This window comes from Euprymna scolopes, chromosome 28, assembly GCF_053919585.1.
Source record: "Euprymna scolopes isolate OS-2025 chromosome 28, ASM5391958v1, whole genome shotgun sequence".
Taxonomy (NCBI): Eukaryota; Metazoa; Mollusca; class Cephalopoda; order Sepiida; family Sepiolidae; genus Euprymna; species Euprymna scolopes.
The window spans coordinates 38,786,139-38,804,862 of record NC_136509.1 but is presented as its reverse complement, the minus strand read 5'-3'; the positions used below and the strand labels follow the sequence as shown (position 1 = coordinate 38,804,862).

The window sequence follows — 18,724 nt, the reverse complement described above, 5'->3', positions numbered from 1 at the left end:
CACCATGCATAGTTAAGATATAGAAACACTACATAATAAGGAATGACAACAGGACACAAGCGTTAGGTTATTCATCTACGATGTAAGTGAGATCTTTTATTGACCCTGCCATGATAGTGCACTCCACTCCTTCACTCATGGAGAGCTCGGGTCAAGGATAGATAACTCAGCATTAAGTTAATACCGTTGTTAATGCTGCCACTAGCATTTACATTTGTCCTTTTCAATATTTTGAAAAATACGACAAACTTAAAAGGAAAAATTTAAATGCTATGGGAATCATTGTTCAGGTCCGCAGCAGTATTTTTTAGTTGTTTCTTTTTCTCATGACACAATGTTGACACATTAGATGAAAGCGCAGAATAACCACTGCACATTATTTGATCTCTGCAGTCTCTACCAAATTAGTCAGCCAATTTTTGGTCTAAACATTTTACATAAAGTGTATTCAGACATAGGCCAAGCTTTTTGATCGGTTTTTGGCCGAAAATTTGGTTGCCAAGGGGTCAAAGTTCAAAAGATTTGACCTTTGCGGTCTGTAGCAAACTATTCAACTAATTTTAGGTCTAAACATTTGAAATTTTGCATAAAGGGTATCCAGACATGCAGCAAGCGTTTTAATCAGTTTTTAGGCGAACATTTGGCTGGCAAGAAGTCAAAGTTTACAGAGTTGGCCTTTGCAGACTCTACCAAACTCCCCCACCAATTTTGGGTCTAAACACTTGAAATTTTAGATGTAGGTTACCTGGACATGAGTCAAACTTTTTAATATACATATGTACACGAAGTTATGAACAGTACATAGAGCCCGAGCAAAGCCGGACTGAACTGCTAGTTTATTTTAAAATTATTAGAGAAAAGAGCGTACAGACGGACACGCCTTATTGTTGTGCGTGCGCATTATTAAAAAAAAAAAAGTTTTTAATATTTTTTCATTGTTTTCAATTATAATTATTTTCGTAGGCTTATTCTTATTATTTTTATCAGAAATTTATTTAATGATTTTTTTTAATGCTTTAAAATTATAATTCAACCTTAATTAAAAGTTAATTATGTTAAACATCGAATGGAGTAATTTCAATCATAAAAAATAATAAAAAGTCTAATGCAAAACTATTTTCTTGTTCGTCTGACGCCTTGTTTTTATTCTTGTCTTTCATTTCAGCCACTCGCGCATCTCATCGTTTTGATTTAATGCGTTATATTCACTCACAGTCATCGTCCACCTTTTTCTTTCCTGTAATGAAATCTCAAAGGAAAACAAACAATTTGCTCGTTTTGGCATTCGTGTTTTCTTGTGTTTAATTTAAAAACAAACTTTGGTCACCCTGGTGATTTGTAATCGCAAATTGAAAAACACGACAAACGTATTTTTTTTTTTTGTTTTTTTTTATTATTAAATCAAAAATGTCCGAGCGATCTTTAGTAGAATATTTTGCCCAACATGAAAATTATCGCTGCGGTTATTGTAATTCACCTGATTCCAACAATTCCCATGGTAAGTGTTGTCAATTGATAATGTCCACACTGAAAAGAAAAAGAAGACAATTTTTTAATAGAAGAAAAAAAAAAGCAATAATATAATTTAGAAATTTCTGTCTTCTAGAACCGACAAAAAATGCGGATGTAAAAAAAAAAAAAAAAAAAAAAAAAAATGCTTTCTATTTAGTAAAAATTTTCCCGTCTCTTAAGATTTCCCTTTTAATATACGCATTCTTTATGGAACCATCATATTTTATTTTAAATCTCTATTTTAAAGTTTTAAAAATTCTATTATAACAACACGACGAAATCTTGCGTGCCTGTGCTTCTTCTTCACACCTATACGGAACTTTAATAAATTCATAGAAAATCATTTTTGTATTTTTACTAATAGGATTCATTTAAATCAACAGTAAAATAAGGGAAAATGTTTTAAAATCCCAGAAATAATTGAAACTCGACTGTTTTTTGTTTTTTTAATTTACTTTAAAAAAATTGTTTTTATCAAGTAAAATCGAACAAACACTTATTCGTTTCGGTTATATTGTTGAACGCGACTCCATCTCCCAAGAAACGTATCGGTATTTGTAATGAATTCCATTAAATTATGTAGTCAGTCACGAGTATCGACGGAGAATCTCTGGTCGAATGACTTAAATGTTGCAAAAAAAAAAAAAAAATAAAAATAAAATAAATAAATAAAATAAAAAAAACTAATAAAAATTCTGTACTTTCACCTAACAGTTTAATAAACGAAAGATACAGTAAAAATTGAATTCAACTTTGAATATCCGATCGAAAATGTAATCAGACACGCTTCATATTTTAATTCATAAAGTAACAAATAAACTTTGAAAATCAGCCACTAAACAAGCTAAAGGGTTTAAAAATGTTTAAAGATTTCTAAAAGGAAAAATGGGGGGGGGGGGTAGTTTTCAAATAGAAATTGATGCTGCAGTCATTTCCTGAACTCGCTTGAAATTCTCTGTCGATACCCGGGACTGACTGCGTAAGTACTGGAATTTCTTTCTCTGGGTGCTTTTTGAATACCATTTTCATAAAAATACTTAATAAAATTAAAATATTTAGAATTTTCACCTAAACCCGGACAACGTCATTAAATACTGCGTGTTTACGATAAATTTGAATCTGCGTAAAAAATATTTACGCCTCCTTTTAATTTTTTGCAAAAGAACAGGCGACTCGAAGTCCGCAGCTAACCGTGACAGATAAAAATATTTGATTTTTCTAAAAAAAATTTTTTTTTTGACGTTCAAGTTTTGTCTGTCGTTGTTTAATGTTTACAATATCACGTCAGCTGATATTTGAGCTTGATGGATGCCTAAGGAGGATGTTAAAACTGGTAAACATTAATCAGAAGTGACTTTTCCAGGGCATTCATCGTTAAGCCCAAATATCGGCTAACGTGATATTGTAAACAAACATAGGTTGAACCCTATATATATATATATACTATATATATATATATATATATATATATATATATATATATAATAAATACTAAAAACAAATTGAAACAATAACATTTTATTTATTCATTTTATATAAAAAAAAATAATTAAGTATAATACAATTTTTTTTTAAAATCTAATTGTTTTCTACGGACTTAGGCACCGGCTCCTCTGCACCACCGCCACTTTCAGTAATCGCTTTATAAAATGTAAATGACTTATTTTTTTTTTTCATTTTTCATAAATACCTAAAATTATCCCAAATTTAACTTTTGATAATTAAATGGGTACTTGTACAGTTTAGTCAAGACATTAAAAAATGAAAATATCGGAAAAAAAAGTTTAAATTGTATGTATCCGTTATGGAACGAAGTTCTCTGAAAAAAAAATTTCACTTAATTTCATCAAGTAGTTTTATTTTATTTATTTTTTTAGTTTTTACAGCTAAAAAACAATTTATGATACCGAGCAAAATGTTCGACTTTTAGGAAGAAAAGCTAGTATTAAAGATGGGAAGGGGTGTCAGCGCTTTAACTGGAGTTATCTCCCTTTGGCATTTCTAAAATTCAAACAATTTTTTTTTCTTAAATCCAAGATGGCTACCTTCAACGCGCTCTCATAAAAACGTTTTTCCGCTGTAAAAAAACAAAAACAAAAAAAAACAAAAAAAAACTACTGAAATTAAGTGAATTTTTTTTTTTTTTTTTTTTTTTTCGGAGAACTTCGTTCTATAACGGATACATGCAATTTAAACTTTTTTCGGTATTTTCATTTTTTTAATGTCTTGACTAAACTGTACAAGTACCATTAAATGCAATGAAATTGTAAAGAAAATGTTAACTGTTTCAGGTTCATTTTTTTTTTTTTGTTATAAAAAAAAATCGGTTTTATATATATAAAAAAAAATCTCTAATTCGAATTGACATTTCTTTTTACTTCCTAGTTTTGTAATTTTTTGAACCCTACTTTAAAAAAACTAAAAAAAAAAAAAAAAATGAAATAAAGTGGGTGCTTCCTTGTGTGCACTTTTGCCACCGCACTATTTTAAGATATTTTTTCAGGTTAAATTCAAGCTTCACGATATCTTTTTTGGTACTTGTACAGTTTTATCAAGACATTAAAAAAATGAAAATATCGAGAAAAGTTTATATATTGTACGTATCCGTTATGGAATGAAGTTCTCTGGAAAAAAATTTCAATTAATTTCATCAAGTATTTTTTTTTATTTTTTTATTTTTTTTACAGCAAAAAAAAAAAAAAAAGTACTGCACTAGTGCAGAGAGTGATCCGTGCTGAAATGATAACGTTATTATTTAAAAAGCCATTCTGAACATGGGGAGGGTGTTTTGTACCTATTCTGTACTTTAACCTTGCAATTGAATAAAAAAAAAATCATAAAACTTTAATTAAACGTGGAAATACGATTTAAAAAATAGCACGGATCAGTCTTTGAATTAGTACAAAAAAAACAAAACAAAAAAAAAAAAACAAAGTACAATTAGTTATGATAGACTTTTAGGAAAAAAAAGTTAGTATTAACGATGGGAAGGGAGTGTCGTCGCTTTAAACAGAGTTATCTCCCCGTGGCATGTTTAAAGAATTCAAAGATGGCTACCTTCAACGTGCTGTCATAAAAACGTGTTTTTCCGCTGTAAAAAAAACAACAACAAAAAAAAGCTACTCGATTAAATTAAGGGAAATTTTTTTCGGAGATCTTCAGTCCAAAACGGATACGTACAATATAACTTTTTTTAATGTCCTGGTTAAACTGTACAAGTACCCTTGTTTTTTTTTTTTTAATTAAATTATGTGGAAGCACAGAATACAAAACGCTCTCCATTCCTCATGTTAAGAATGGCTTTCAAAACATGCAGTTTACCGATCGTGCTGAAATAATGTTATCAGCTAACAATTTAATCAACAAAAGATACGTAAAAATTGAATCTAACTTGAAAATTAAAGTACTTAAAAAATCCACTTATGGAGGCTTAGTTTTTTTAAGTGCAACAAATTTACATTAATTAGTGAGGGGGGGGGATAACTCTCTTTTTCACCCCCTCCCTCCCCTCCGGCTGGAAATGGATAGACAGAAAAGACAAATTAAATATGAACCTTTCTCAAAGTGTTGTTGTTTTTGTCTTGTCTACTCATTCTCAGCAGGAGGGGAGGAGGTCAACAGGAGGGGAGGAGGTCAACAGGAGTTAACCCCCCCCCCCCCAATTAGTGTAAATTTGTCGCACTTTGAAGGGAGCTCTTGAAATGACGAGAACGGTGAGACTATTTAGTAAGAAGGGCGTTGAGAGTTGCTTCCTTGATTCGTCATGTCATAAAATATTATTGACGTGTTTTCAAATCCACATGAACATTGTTAGTGCTCTTTCAAATAGAAGAAACGATTTTCCAGTCTTTTTAAAAAAAAAAAAAAATCCTGACATTCCCTTTTTTATTATCAAGTTTAGAAATAACTCTGTAGTTTCACACACAAGAAAGCACAAACGTATGGCTCGATTGTCATGTTTAGTCATGCAATGGAGAGGGTGTGTGTGTGTGTGTATGTATATATATATATATATATATATACACACACACACACACTCGTGTGTATGTATTTGAAATACTATTTCAAATAAACATTGTTATAACACAAAGTTGTTTTCAATAGCTCAATAGTGCAAGGCAAGACTAAAGCTATAAATATATATGAATCACCTTAAATGCAAAGGAACAAATCAATTCGCCCAAAAATCATTTTTTATTTTCCATTTAGTACATACAATTGTTTTGGCCTACCATCAAGATATAATGTTCATAACATATGATGTATTTATATTTGCAGTGCTCAAGTAAATAAATAAAACGGCAACCTTCCCAGGAAAGCTCTGCTCCATTGCACTTTCATTTTGTAATCTAAATATTAATTTACTTGTCCGTACGTCCAGTGCCACAAAAAAACATCATTGCAAACATTAATGAGAAACAAATTACCTCCCATTATAATCGCTCTTTATCAGTTAAAAATCACTGAAACCATTTCCTCTCCAAAAATTTTAAAAAAAAAAAAAAAATGGGTGTCTGTTTACGGTTTCCAATTAACTACTTTATTTTATAATTAAAGAAAAAAGTCAGGGTTTATATTACTGTACAGATAGATTCGAAAAAGTTGTCAAAAAACAAATATATGACAAATAAATGTTATCAAAGGCAAGATAAATTACTTTTCTACCAAACTGGATATATTTTTCGTGTTTTTATTCAATGTAATATGTTTATTCAGCTCGAAAACCATACAGTATTTAGCGATGTATTGGAACATTCAAGATGGCGTCTTATTCTCTCTTTAACACGGTAAGTGTGGTAAAAGATGTTATAAATAAAAAACCGGATAAAATACTGTTAAAAACTCGCTCAATATATGTTACCGTGACATAGGTTGACATATATTCGGTGTGTTTTTAATAGTATTTTGTATAGTTTTTTATTTATAACACCTTTTTCCATACTTACGGTGTTAAAGAGGGTGTGAGACGCCATCTTGAATTTTCGAATACATCGGTAAACACTGTATGTTTTTCGAGCTGAATAAATATGTTACATTGAATAAAAACACAAAAAATATATCCAGTTTGGCAGAAAAGTAACTTATCTTGCCTTTGATAACATTTATTTGTTATATATTTGTTTTTTGACAACTTTTTCGAATCTATGTGTACAGTAATACAAACCCAAAAGTCATGTTAAGAGGAGACTGGAAGTTTTTTTTAATTATAATTTCTTTTTAAAATTAAAAAAAAAAAAGTGCAAGTAAATTGACATTTGTTCCTTTATAATTAATTATAAAAAAATTATTCAGTAAAAAAAAAAAACAATGTGTTGTGTTGAATTTTCATTAAAAAAAAATTCTAAATTTTTTGAGTCGATTATTTTTAGCTTTAAAAGGTTAAAAAAGAATTTGCTAAAAAAATTTTTAAAATTTGTCGTTATTTGTTTTATTTTTCATTTAGTTTATTTATGTGTCTTAAAAATTTCCGACTACCATGGAATTTCCACGGGTTTTGCTAGTTTGTATGATTATTGTAATTTTATTCCTAGAAAGGTTATTTTCACCATTACATTCAACACAGTATCCTTGCAGGAAAAAAAACAAAAAAAACTTTAAAAAAAACTTCTACAATAATACAAAAAGAAAGTTGAAAGAATTTAAAACCTAAAGTTCTTTATCACTGTTGTTCTGAAACTGGCGATATCAATCAATGCCGAATCAAATTTAACTACAGTATTATCCACAATAAACATACTTTGCTCTCACAAGTGTAATTGAGTGTATTCCTCCTAAACTACAATTTTAATTTCAGAATCTTATGTCAAATTTCAAAAGCTTACACAAAGGACATTGCATTATACACTAGTGGCAGTTTATTATTTCACTTACTAGTATGCTCAACCCAAGAAAGGGAGCATATTTTAGTTATCTATCTATCTATATATATATATATATATATATATATATATACACACATGCTAGCAGGGCAACCCGACTTTGCTCTAGATTTAAAGAGAATTAACAAATGTTCTACTTCTAATACTTTTCTTGCCATCGAAATCGGTTGAAATCGCCTATTCATTAATGAAATCAGTTGATTGCCTGCTCTAGTCAGGAACTCCCCGCTGTGCCCTGGGAGGAAGCTTCACATGTCTCCCCATAGTGACTTGGTCCACAATTCATTGTAGTCTACATTGCAATGTAGAGAACCTACTGTTGATTTTAATGAAATTATTTTTAATTTTATATAATGACTTGAATTTAAAATGCAAAAGTCAAGTACAATGATCAAATTATACTTTAAACAGAAGCGTTCATTTTGAACGTGCCTTTGTCTTGTCAAAGAACCTACTGTTGATTTTATAAGCTGAGCCATTTCGCTTGTTTGGTGATAAAACTTCTTGAATGCAATTATGTTGATAGGCTACATAAGTGTTATTTTTTACCAAAATTGGACTATTTATTCTTTAATCAGATTTTTTCGATTATCAATTTTTAATATTTATCAGAGGTATTACGATACAAAACCTATCTAAAAACACTCTCAGGCACATAAGTACATATGTGTGAAATTTAAAAAAAAAATGGCCCAGTCATTTTGGAGTCTATAAGGAACAAACTCGCTCACACACACAAAGTGCCTTTTATATATAAGTAGCGAAAAGATAAACTTCTTTCCAGTTAACGAAAAAAAAGAAAAACATTAAGAAATTTACGTGCAGGGTTTGAATCTACAGACCACTTCATACAAAAATAAACACGCTATCAACTTACCGACAGTAGAATTTTCACGGCCCATTGTTCTGTCATTGTTGCTAAGTGACGAAATGGAAAGAAATGGCTTTACCGATGATAGATAAATTAAAATAGCAGTTTTGATTATTGGTAATTATCGGGGGGGTCTTCTGAGACAAAACTTAACTAAGATCACTCCCAGACTTATACACTAAAAGTTCTATAAATTTTAAAGAAAATCTGTTCAGTTGTTTCGGAATCTATAAGGAATGAACTCCCTCACACACACACACACACGCAAAGTTGTATTTATGTAATTGTAGATATATATAACTATTTCATGTATGTATACATATTATAAGGTGTATAAAGTTTCAGTATTAGTGCACTGAAACACTATCTTACAGGAGGAGGATACCTTTGCTGATCTTGCTCAAACTCTTGATTTTGATAGCTTCTCTTAATTTTCTCAAAAATGAAACATAATAGGCGCCTGTAATTGCGGCACGCTTTTTGTCATCACTACTACATCTTGGCTCCAGAAGACTGGGAGCATGACCTTGTTAGCAGAGAGTTGCGCCTTTTGCTTTTTTTGGAGATGCTGAGTCCAAGTGCTTCCACTGCATTAAGTGACCTTTGGTCTCTGGATCAGTGATATACCCAGGTTTCATCCTGTGTAATCAGTTTTCTACCTCTCAGATATTGAGCTAGTAACAAAGTGAAGAACATTAATTTTCCTCACTCCAAATAAACATTTAATTATGTCATACTATATCTTTTAGTCCTACCAAATTCCAGGACAAGAATTCATCTAGTTTGGTGGAATATCAAACTGTTGTTAGTACCTAGGTAACATCAATTGAATTGGGTACACTATTCCTTAACAAAGTTTTGTGAAAAGATAATGATTTTTTATTACCTTTTTTTTCTTTATAGAAAAATGAAGCCATTTGATATAAGGAGTCAAAAAATAAATCTTTTTACATACCACTTCAAGGCCCAAAAACTAGCCAATGATAAGTAATAGATTCTGACCCAGAAAACAGCAATTCTTCCCCCTTTGTCAAAAACATGGCTCATGAAATGTGAGGACAAAATAAAGTGAGATATGAGGCTGCTGGAACTAAACCTATGCCATCATATATATTTTTGTCATGTGACTTTTTTACAGCTCAAATTAAAATAAAATTTTTAAATGTATTTCCACAAGCACATACGAAGTGACTCAAATTAAATACCACCCACCTATGAAATCTGTAATAAAATTTACAATGTTTTTTGCAATCCAACAAACTGAATTTTATTAATTCAGTTTATACCTAACTTGTCCACCAAGTTTCATTCATGATTGTCTAACAATCTTTGTTTTATCGCTGTTCAATGATATGACTCATTTTGACTGTGATGACCCAATGCAGTTTAAAGATAGTCTCTGGATTGTTTGGATAAACCCACAGATAAAAATCGGGGGAGGGCATGAATGAGAGAGTGGAGCATATTCAGGATCACATCTTCTATTGATGTGATACTCCTCAAAGTGTCTCTGCAGATTATTGAATGGTAATAACTGATACACTCCTCTCTTAGTGCCATCTTATTTTGATCTGTGATGGCCTTTTCCAGTTCAGGAAAAGTCTAGGAATCCCTTTTACATTATCTTTGAAATAACCACATAGGACTGATGATGATAGTGAAGCCTATAAAGGATCATATCTCATACGGATGAGAAGATAACCAAAGTGCCGCCAACATATTAAATGATGATAAAATAAAAACTGTTGGACATTCATACTTGAAACTTGTTGGACAAATTAGGCATAGACTGAAATTCATTTTTACTAAATACGGTTGGATTGCTGAAAGGATTGTTAATTTTATTAACGATTCTATTTGTGACATTTTTTGTATGTGTGTTGCTCTATATCCACTCACTGGAAAATGAAACTTGTAAGCTATGAATGATTGGATACTACATGACAACATTGGTTAAAAATCTTTTCTTTTTTAATGCAGGAATGTGGGCACATATCTTGACTGTGCAAGATTATCAAGACTTGATAGATCGAGGCTGGCGACGGTGAGTTGAATCAAATTTTTTCATTTAAGTATCACTAATTTTACCAAATGCAGAGATCCTCTTGTATACAAGAGTGACCGCCTACAACACATGTCTGACCTGAACTATAACTGCATAACATCGTCAATAAAATTCAATATTAAAAAGTTTGACTCCTGTCCAAGTAACGTACATCTACAATTTCAAGCGTTTAGACTGAAAATTAACTGAGAAGTTTGGTAGAGTCTGCAAAGGTCTACTTTTTCAACTTTGATCTCTTGGCAGCCAAATTTTCGCCCAAAAACTGATTAAAAAAGCTTGCTGCATGTCTGAATTCCCTTTTATGTAAAATTTCAAATGTTTAGACCAAAATTGGCTTAACAGTTTGCTAGAGACTGCAAAGGTCAAATTTTTTAAAACTTTGACAACATAACATTTGTTTTGGGCTCAAATCAAATTAAAAAGTTTGATCCATGTCCAAGTAACCTACATCTAAAGTTTCAAGTGTTTAGAACCAAAATTGGCAGAGGAGTTTGGTAGAGTTTTCAAAGGTGAAATCGTTGAACTTTGACCCCTTGACAGCTAAATTTCTGGCCAAAAACTGATTAAAAAGATTTTTCCAAATCTCAATACTCCTTATGTAGCATTATAAGTGTATGCTGTATTTTCGTGGACACCGGCAATATTACATACGTAATGTGCTTCAACAAGTCATATCTTTTTTATTTGTGGGTTAATTTTTAAAATAATTACATTGATGAAAAGAGAATAGAATAAGCATTCCTATTATGTTTATTTTTCTTTTATGCGTTCAATGTATTTATGCTCCAAGTTAAAAATGAAAAAACGGTAAAAAATGACGACAACAAAAAGAGAAACTTTTTTCAATGTTTATATTTTATACGTTATGTTTAGATACACATGCGCGAAGTAAAATTTGATTGGATATGGCTGAAATTTTACAGTCTATATAAGCATAGAAGTCCATCTCTACTGGACTTTGATTTATATTTTTACGACCACAGGAAGCAAAGTTACGACCGAGCAAAGTTGACAAAGAATATTTCAAAATTGAGCATATATCATCCATTTTCATATAGATAATAGTTTCAGAATTAGTTTCATGTATAGTATGTAAATATTTGATAATTATTAATTGCATGGAAATTTCTTTAAAATGTTATCTTTTATAGAAATTCAAATCTGCTTAATGGGGAAAATTGCTCACTATGCGCTGACCAGCGCTCAGCTGACTAAAGTCAGCACATTGAGTTTCGTTTGTAGTCTCTTAAAAATAAAAAAAACAACTTTTTTCTGCTTTCAAAACGGAAGCAGAAAAATCAGTTTTATTTTTTAATCTGAGTTTGTCAGTTTCAAAAAATTATTTTCAAGTTTTTCAAATTTGATTTTCAAACAATACTATTTTGTTGTTTTTAACACTTTTTGTACTAAAAGCGTTAAAAAACAACAAAATGTACTAAGTACATGCGTTTCCGTTATCATGCTATTTATAACTTCTTACTTGAATTGTGTTTTTTTTTAGTGGTAAAAACAAAACAAATATATAACAAATAAAAGGTACTTGTGCACTTATGCTACCATGCTGAAATAATATTATTTAGAAAACCATTCTTAACATGGGGAAGAAAGGGTGTTTTGTTAATTATTCTGTACTTTCACCTAGCAATTAAATAAAAAAGATATCATGAAACTTGAAATTATTTTTAACTCATTGTCAAGACCATTTTTTCGAATCTGTAAAACAAACCGTTTTTTTTTTAACTGAGGATATCTAAGTAATAATTAGGCGGTTCGATAAAGAATTTCATTGTGATGCATTTTGTAAATTTTTACCTTGTTTCCACCTTAACATTTTTCTTTAAAATGATTACTTTTTAAAGTTTTCGGGTATGCTGAAAACGAATATCGCATTTAAATTTTCAGCAAATAAGTAACTTTCCGGATATTAAGCAATGTCATTTCTTGCGTTATTGCTGGTGGCCATCTTGGTACGCACGTTTGTGCATAGTTTCTCGGGGTTGCACTCGCGCATACCAAGATGGACACCAGTGATAACATAAGAAATGACATTGCTTAATATCCGGAAAACTACTTATTTGCAGAAAAATGCGATATTTGTTTTCAGCATACCCTAAAACCTAAAAAAGTAATCATTTTAAATGTTAAGGTGGAAACAAGGTAAAAAATTACCATTTTATTTCTTTGTTTACATAGTTGAATTTTCAGTAAAACAACAGAATAGAAATGACGAAAATTACCATCACCTGGTGAATATATAGTTGTTGTTTATCAGGATTCCTAGTATCCTGGTACTGTGAAAGCTACATCAAGGATTCATGTAGAGTACAATTTATAGGGGTATATTTTGGACCAGATAGAGAGGATTTACAAAATTCAAAATTGGACTGGTCCCAAAATTCATAAGTTCTGGTCGACTATGGGAATTTCCATCTTATACAGAAATCCAAAATCTATATGAAAAATTTTCTTTTTTTTTTTTTTGACGATATTTTCGAAAGTCATCCCCTCTTTTTGATTATCTAGCCTTAATTTAAACTTACTTCACTTTCGGTTTGGCGATGGGCGTAACAGCAAAGATGTTAGGTTTTTTTTTTCATGTTCTTTGCCTCCTTCACGGTACGAGTTCGAGCCTGCCTACTACCACTTTTTTTTTGCTCAGCACACACCTCCAAACACCCAGCTACCCCGGTTAGTTAAGTATATAATGTAGCTTTTTGTAGCAATTTACATAAAAATTTAAGTAGATAACATTCGTGTTTAGTTAAAATTCAGTTTCTCGAGTTTGAATTTCTGTTCTTTTTCTGCATAAGCACCAAAAGGAATACCAACTTTGTAGGGGTCTGTTGTGTATATTTCAAGTTTTAGCTGGACATACAAACACAAACAACTGCCCTTTATATAATAGACTAGCGAGGGGTACTCTGCGTTACCCGGGTGTTTGGAGGTGTGTGTGGGGGGGGGGTTAAAAAAGAAAAAAAGTAAGTATGAGGATCGAACCCGAACCGTTGAAGCAAAGTTGTAAATTAAAGTGTGAAAAAAAAAAACGTGCGACGTTAACCATTGCCCCACCGCAAGATGCTAACGGAAAAACGTTTGAATTTATTTAATTACTTGAATTTAGCAGGTGCCCGTTTTAATGAGTTAATGAGGTCAAGTTTGACTGCGGGATAGTAGTCATTTACTGCTGAACGCTTTTTTTTTTTTTTTTTTTTTACACAGTGATCACCACTTATCAAGGCCCGGAAGCCACTTAGGGATAAGGGTTATTGCAAATACATTACGTTAGTGTGGAGATTTGATGAAGTGTTTAATTAAGGGGGCGGTTCATTAGGAATTTGTTAACATTGGACTTGAAGACATCCAAGTTGTAGTCCGGAGGGAAGCAGGCAGACGGAACAGAGTTCCACAGGCGTGCAGTTCTAAGAAAGAAGCTTTGTTCATGGAATCCGCGTTTTGATTTAGGCACAGATATAGAGTGGGGGAAATTTTTTTTTTTTTTTTTTTCTGCCACATGTTATAGGAAAAAGACTAACCCACATGCGGCGAGCGACAAATATTGAATATTGATCTTCCCGAAATTGAGCAAATTAAATTACAGGTGAGCTTTGTTGTTAACTGTGAGATATTACGATTTATATGTGATATAAAAAGTTTTAAAAAGTTGTGAAGCGAGCAATCGCTTCTCTGAAAAAAGTCTTTTGTTGACATACAGAAAAAGCGAACACACATACATACATTTTCGCTTTTATATATATAGAAGATAGCATCCACACAATTCTTAGTTTCTTTATCTTTCTCGGAAAATGATTTTTTTTTTTTTTTTTGTTTATTGATAAGGCAATCATGTTTAAAAGTTTTCAAACTGAAAAAGAAAAATTTGTTCTTAATTTTAAAAAAAATCTTTTTATTTTGCAGCAGTGGCAAATTTTGCTACAAGCCGACAATGCAGCAGATCTGTTGCCCACTTTATACAGTGCGTTGTCATGCGACGGCTTTTCAGTTAAGCAAGTCACAGAAAAAGGTGATCAAACGGGTCAACCGTTATTTGATTGATGGAATTGGTGGCAACACCGACAAAAAGGATTCAGAAGGCAACAATGTTGATTGCAAAGTGGATGACGAAGGTGATGATGACTCTTCTGTGATGGCAGTTAGCGAAACTGCAACTGAAACTAGCTCTGCATCTCCTACTGTCTGCAGGGCGAAAAGAAAACCACCCAAACCAGGTATTCACTTTCTTCCATTCAAAATTATATAATATCTATCTATCTATCTATATATATATATATATATAATTAGCAAAAGTACCCGTCGTTGACTGGGTTCAAAAACAGCCTACAGAAAATTGACTCTGATTTATGAAAGTATGATAGGTTATGAAAAGGAAGGGTTGTAAAGAGATAGCTTCAAATTTGAGGGTATCAAAACCAAAGCAAAATATGATGAAAGTAAAAATAGATAAACCCCATAATTTATTATACCATACCTGTTCACACTGAAACACTTATCACAATATTCTGTGGATCTATATTAAAAAACCTTGTTAAACTTTGTGATATATTTCCATTCTATGGAGGTCAGGCGCGAATGAACACCTCATAATTTTATTATACCATATTTCTTCAAACTGAAACATAATTATCAAAGTATACTTACGCAGAAAGATACGAAAAGTCTTTATTAAAGTTTGTGCCTATTTCCATTCTATGGAGGCCAGGCGCGAACGCAGACCCCCACAATTTTATTATACCATCCCTATTTAAGTTAAAACATACTTATCAAAGTATTATGTACATCTATATCAAAAACACTTGTAAACGTTTTTTTAATTTTTAATTTTTTTATTTCCATACTTTGTGGACCAGGCGCGTACGCAGACCCCACAATTTTAATGAATCATCATCATGCCAGATCAAACATACCCATTCCTGTGTCTCAATACATCTTCTATCATTATGTGATCAGTTTTCTATAATAGTCAACCATATAGGAGCCTATTCGTGACCAGACACACACAGACGTTCAGCTTTATATTATAGATAGATATATATGTATGTATATATATATATATATATGTGTGTGTATATAATATATATATATATTATATATATATATAAGAAATAGGAAAAATAAATGATGAAAAATAAAATTGAATAAATTTCATTATTTATTGCTCCATCAAATTCAAACAAAGAATTACGATAATAAAAAAATCCTTAATCCATGAATTTTCCAATATGTGCTCTTTTCATCAGAGAATAGACATGTTTAACAAGAAGATCAAGAAGAACACAAGTCCTAAGACGTATCATTAAAGCCATCTCGACAAATATTCAAACGAATGACGTCTACGGTGTTGTAAAACTGTGACTGTTGCTTTTTGAAAAGTTGTTTTATCGAACTGTGGACTTGAATCTCCAAATGTTATGGCTATCGGTAATCACCCAGTAGACATTTTTAAAAATCTGTCTATCCTTGGGATAGTTCAACTAGAGCCAAGATATACACAAAACTATGTATATCTAAACCTTCGACCATGGGGTTCATTATGTATATATTTTTTTTTGTTTACATTCACAGGTCACCACCAACGTAATCAGTTGGGTAAATTAAACAAGTGAATGTTAAGTTGATAGTAAGACCTCAAACCAAACCAAAAAAGGACATCAGAGCACCAGCTTTATATACACACACACACAAAAACGTGCATATTGTGATATGTCATGTATAACGCTAAGTAAGCGTTCAACAACCAACCTGTTCTAGTTGATGTCTGTTTATAAATATGAGCTATCTGCTCATATGCAAATTATACTTAATTTGTATATCACTACATCTCCCTATAACCAAGAGAGCTTTATGCTGCGAGTACTTTAACTTCTTCTCATGCCCTCCTGAACATCTTCCTTTATCTCTCTCCTTTCCCTTGGAGATCTGGATCTATCATGTCTTTCCCTATGATCGAACTGTTCCTCCTGCATATTCTGATCTTCCTCTTCTGACTTGTTCCATTCTACTTCTTCTTCTTAACTCGTCCCTCTCTACTTCTTCCTCCACAGTCTCATTCTGCATTAACTCTTCTGTTATGTCAATAGTGTGCAGCTCTGAAGATGATTTCCTCATCCGATTGTTCTCCTTCGGATCTTATTTGGTCAGCATGAGCTAGAACACTATTCCCATTTTCTTTATTTAATATTGCAGTATTATGTCCTTTCTGCATAATAAATTCTGCTGTCTCGGCTTCTGTATTCCTGTTTCTTTTGTACCACATCTTTTGATTTGTAGCATATGACATAGTCAAAGGGGATTTTAATTGTCTGCCCATTAAGGAAGATGGACTTTCTAGCCTGCTGTTAGAAATTTTTTTTATTTCTAACGAGCCTCTCTTTTCTTGGTTCCTTGTTATCCGAACAACTTGGTTAATTTTGAGAAAGAATAACACAATAAAATTCTTGTATTTAAAATAACGTATATTTACAAGTAAAGGTTAAAGTTTCCAAAACAGTTGTTCTGGAGGAGTTTCTGTTTGTTGCAGAAAAAGAGAGTAATTTCTGAGAAGTGCTCGCTGTTAATCTTTTTTTTTCTTTTTTTTGTTGCAAGCAACTCCAAGTAATAGTGGGTAATTTGCATAAGTGGCTTTATGACAAAGTTTGAGTACAAATAATTCTAACACTGCCTGCATGTGGAATTGTTCTATAACTTAGTAATAGTCTTGGTAGGAAAGCATCAATTTTCTCTTTCTATTGCAAGTATGCTTTTATGTCCTTCTTTACCATTTGGATCATCCTTTCCACTATCCCATTACTTTGAGGGTGGTAGGGAGGGGTCTTGTAAGGTCTGTATCCTATTTTTCTTAGCCATTCATGTAAATCAGCAGCTGCAAATTCTAGTGCGTTATCAGTCCCCAATGTTCTCGGTATTCTGTTTCTCAAAAATATTACTCTTAATATTTGTTTTACGGTGGTACTTTTTTGTATCAGGTACTCTCACCACTTCAGGCCAACCTGAATATGCGTCTACTAATATTAATAATAGTCCTATCCCATTGACATAGGCATGATCCATGTGTACTCTGCTCCATGGTTCTGCTTCTCAGGGCCACACATGTATTTTCGTTTGCTTGAAATTCCTGAGTTCTATGCATTTTTTTTTTTTTTTTTCATCTTTTTACGTAGTCTTCTACATCTTTTGAGAACCCTGGACACCATGCTTCCAATTTTACTCTTCTTTGCATAGCTGCCACTCCACAATGTACATCATGTACACTTTTTATAACCTGTCTTCTGTGTTTCTGGGGGAACTACTAAATCTCCATTACATATTACTCCATTTTCTATAGTCAGTTTATGTCTTATTTCTTTGAATGGTCTTTCAGCCATTGAACAATTTCCCCAGCGATTCTCTTTTATCCTCAACACTATTCTGTTTAACATTGGGTCATTTGTAGTTTCAGTAGCCATTTTATCTACAGATATTACATCGGTTTATATAAGGTGCAGGAATGTGCCTTCAAATTCCGCGTCGTTTTTGTCCTTATCCTCTCTATAAAACCTCAATCTAGATAAGGCATCAACGTGCGGTATCGTATTCCCTTTAACATACTCAATGTCAAAGTCGAACGCCATCAGTTTAATTGCCCAACGTAATATTCTGGACGTAACTTTTGGTAGTTTTCTTGGGTTGAAAATAAATTCCAGTGGTCTGTGATCTCTTTTCAACAAAAATTTTTTTCTCATCAAGAACTGTCTTGCTTTATCCATTGTCCACACTATGGCTGGTGCCTCCCTTTCTATATTTGAATAATTGTGTTCAGTCGTTGCTAATCTCGATAAGTATATTACGGGATGACCATCTTGTGACAAAATACCGAATACGGAATGCTTACTAGCGTCAATAGTTAGTTATGTCTTTCTTAGGGTCAAAAATTTGTACTATTGGCTTTTTCGCCAGAATCTGTTTGGAGTTTTCAAAGGCTTTCTGTTGATGTTCTAACCAGATGAATTCCGCATTTTTTTTTTCTTAACTTTGCAAATTGTTCTGCCAACTCATTATATTTTGGTACATATTTTCTATAAAAATTTACCAAACCTAAGAAAGACTCCATCTCTTTATTTTTTGGTGCAGCCACTTTTAGAATTTTCTCTATTAGTACTTTATCTGGAGAGATCCCTTTCTTTGATATTGAGTAACCCAAAAATGATATTTCATTACTGTTGGTTACACACTTTTTTGTATTTACTGTCATACCAGCGTCTCTTAGCCGGTTCAGTATATTTTCAGTTTTTTTCTTTAAATCATCTTCATTTAAATCTCCAACACACATATCGTCTTGATAACAGATGGTATTTTCAACATTTCATATTACTTTTTCAATAGCTTTTTGAAAAATTGCACTTG

At 32.0% G+C, this 18,724-nt stretch overlaps 1 protein-coding gene across 2 annotated transcripts in view; it reads left to right on the top strand.

Moving 5' to 3' along the window:
• Positions 1-1,167: 1,167 nt before the first annotated feature.
• The window catches only part of LOC145249572 (arginyl-tRNA--protein transferase 1-like), a 47,220-nt gene continuing 29,663 nt past the window's right edge, over positions 1,168-18,724 (top strand). For both annotated transcript variants that reach the window (XM_080111272.1, XM_080111271.1), the window contains exons 1-3: positions 1,168-1,498; positions 10,243-10,306; positions 14,243-14,553. In XM_080111272.1, coding sequence (XP_079967398.1) covers positions 1,408-1,498; positions 10,243-10,306; positions 14,243-14,553 — 466 coding nt within the window. In that variant the 5' untranslated portion in view covers positions 1,168-1,407. The remainder of the gene's footprint in view (positions 1,499-10,242; positions 10,307-14,242; positions 14,554-18,724) is intronic.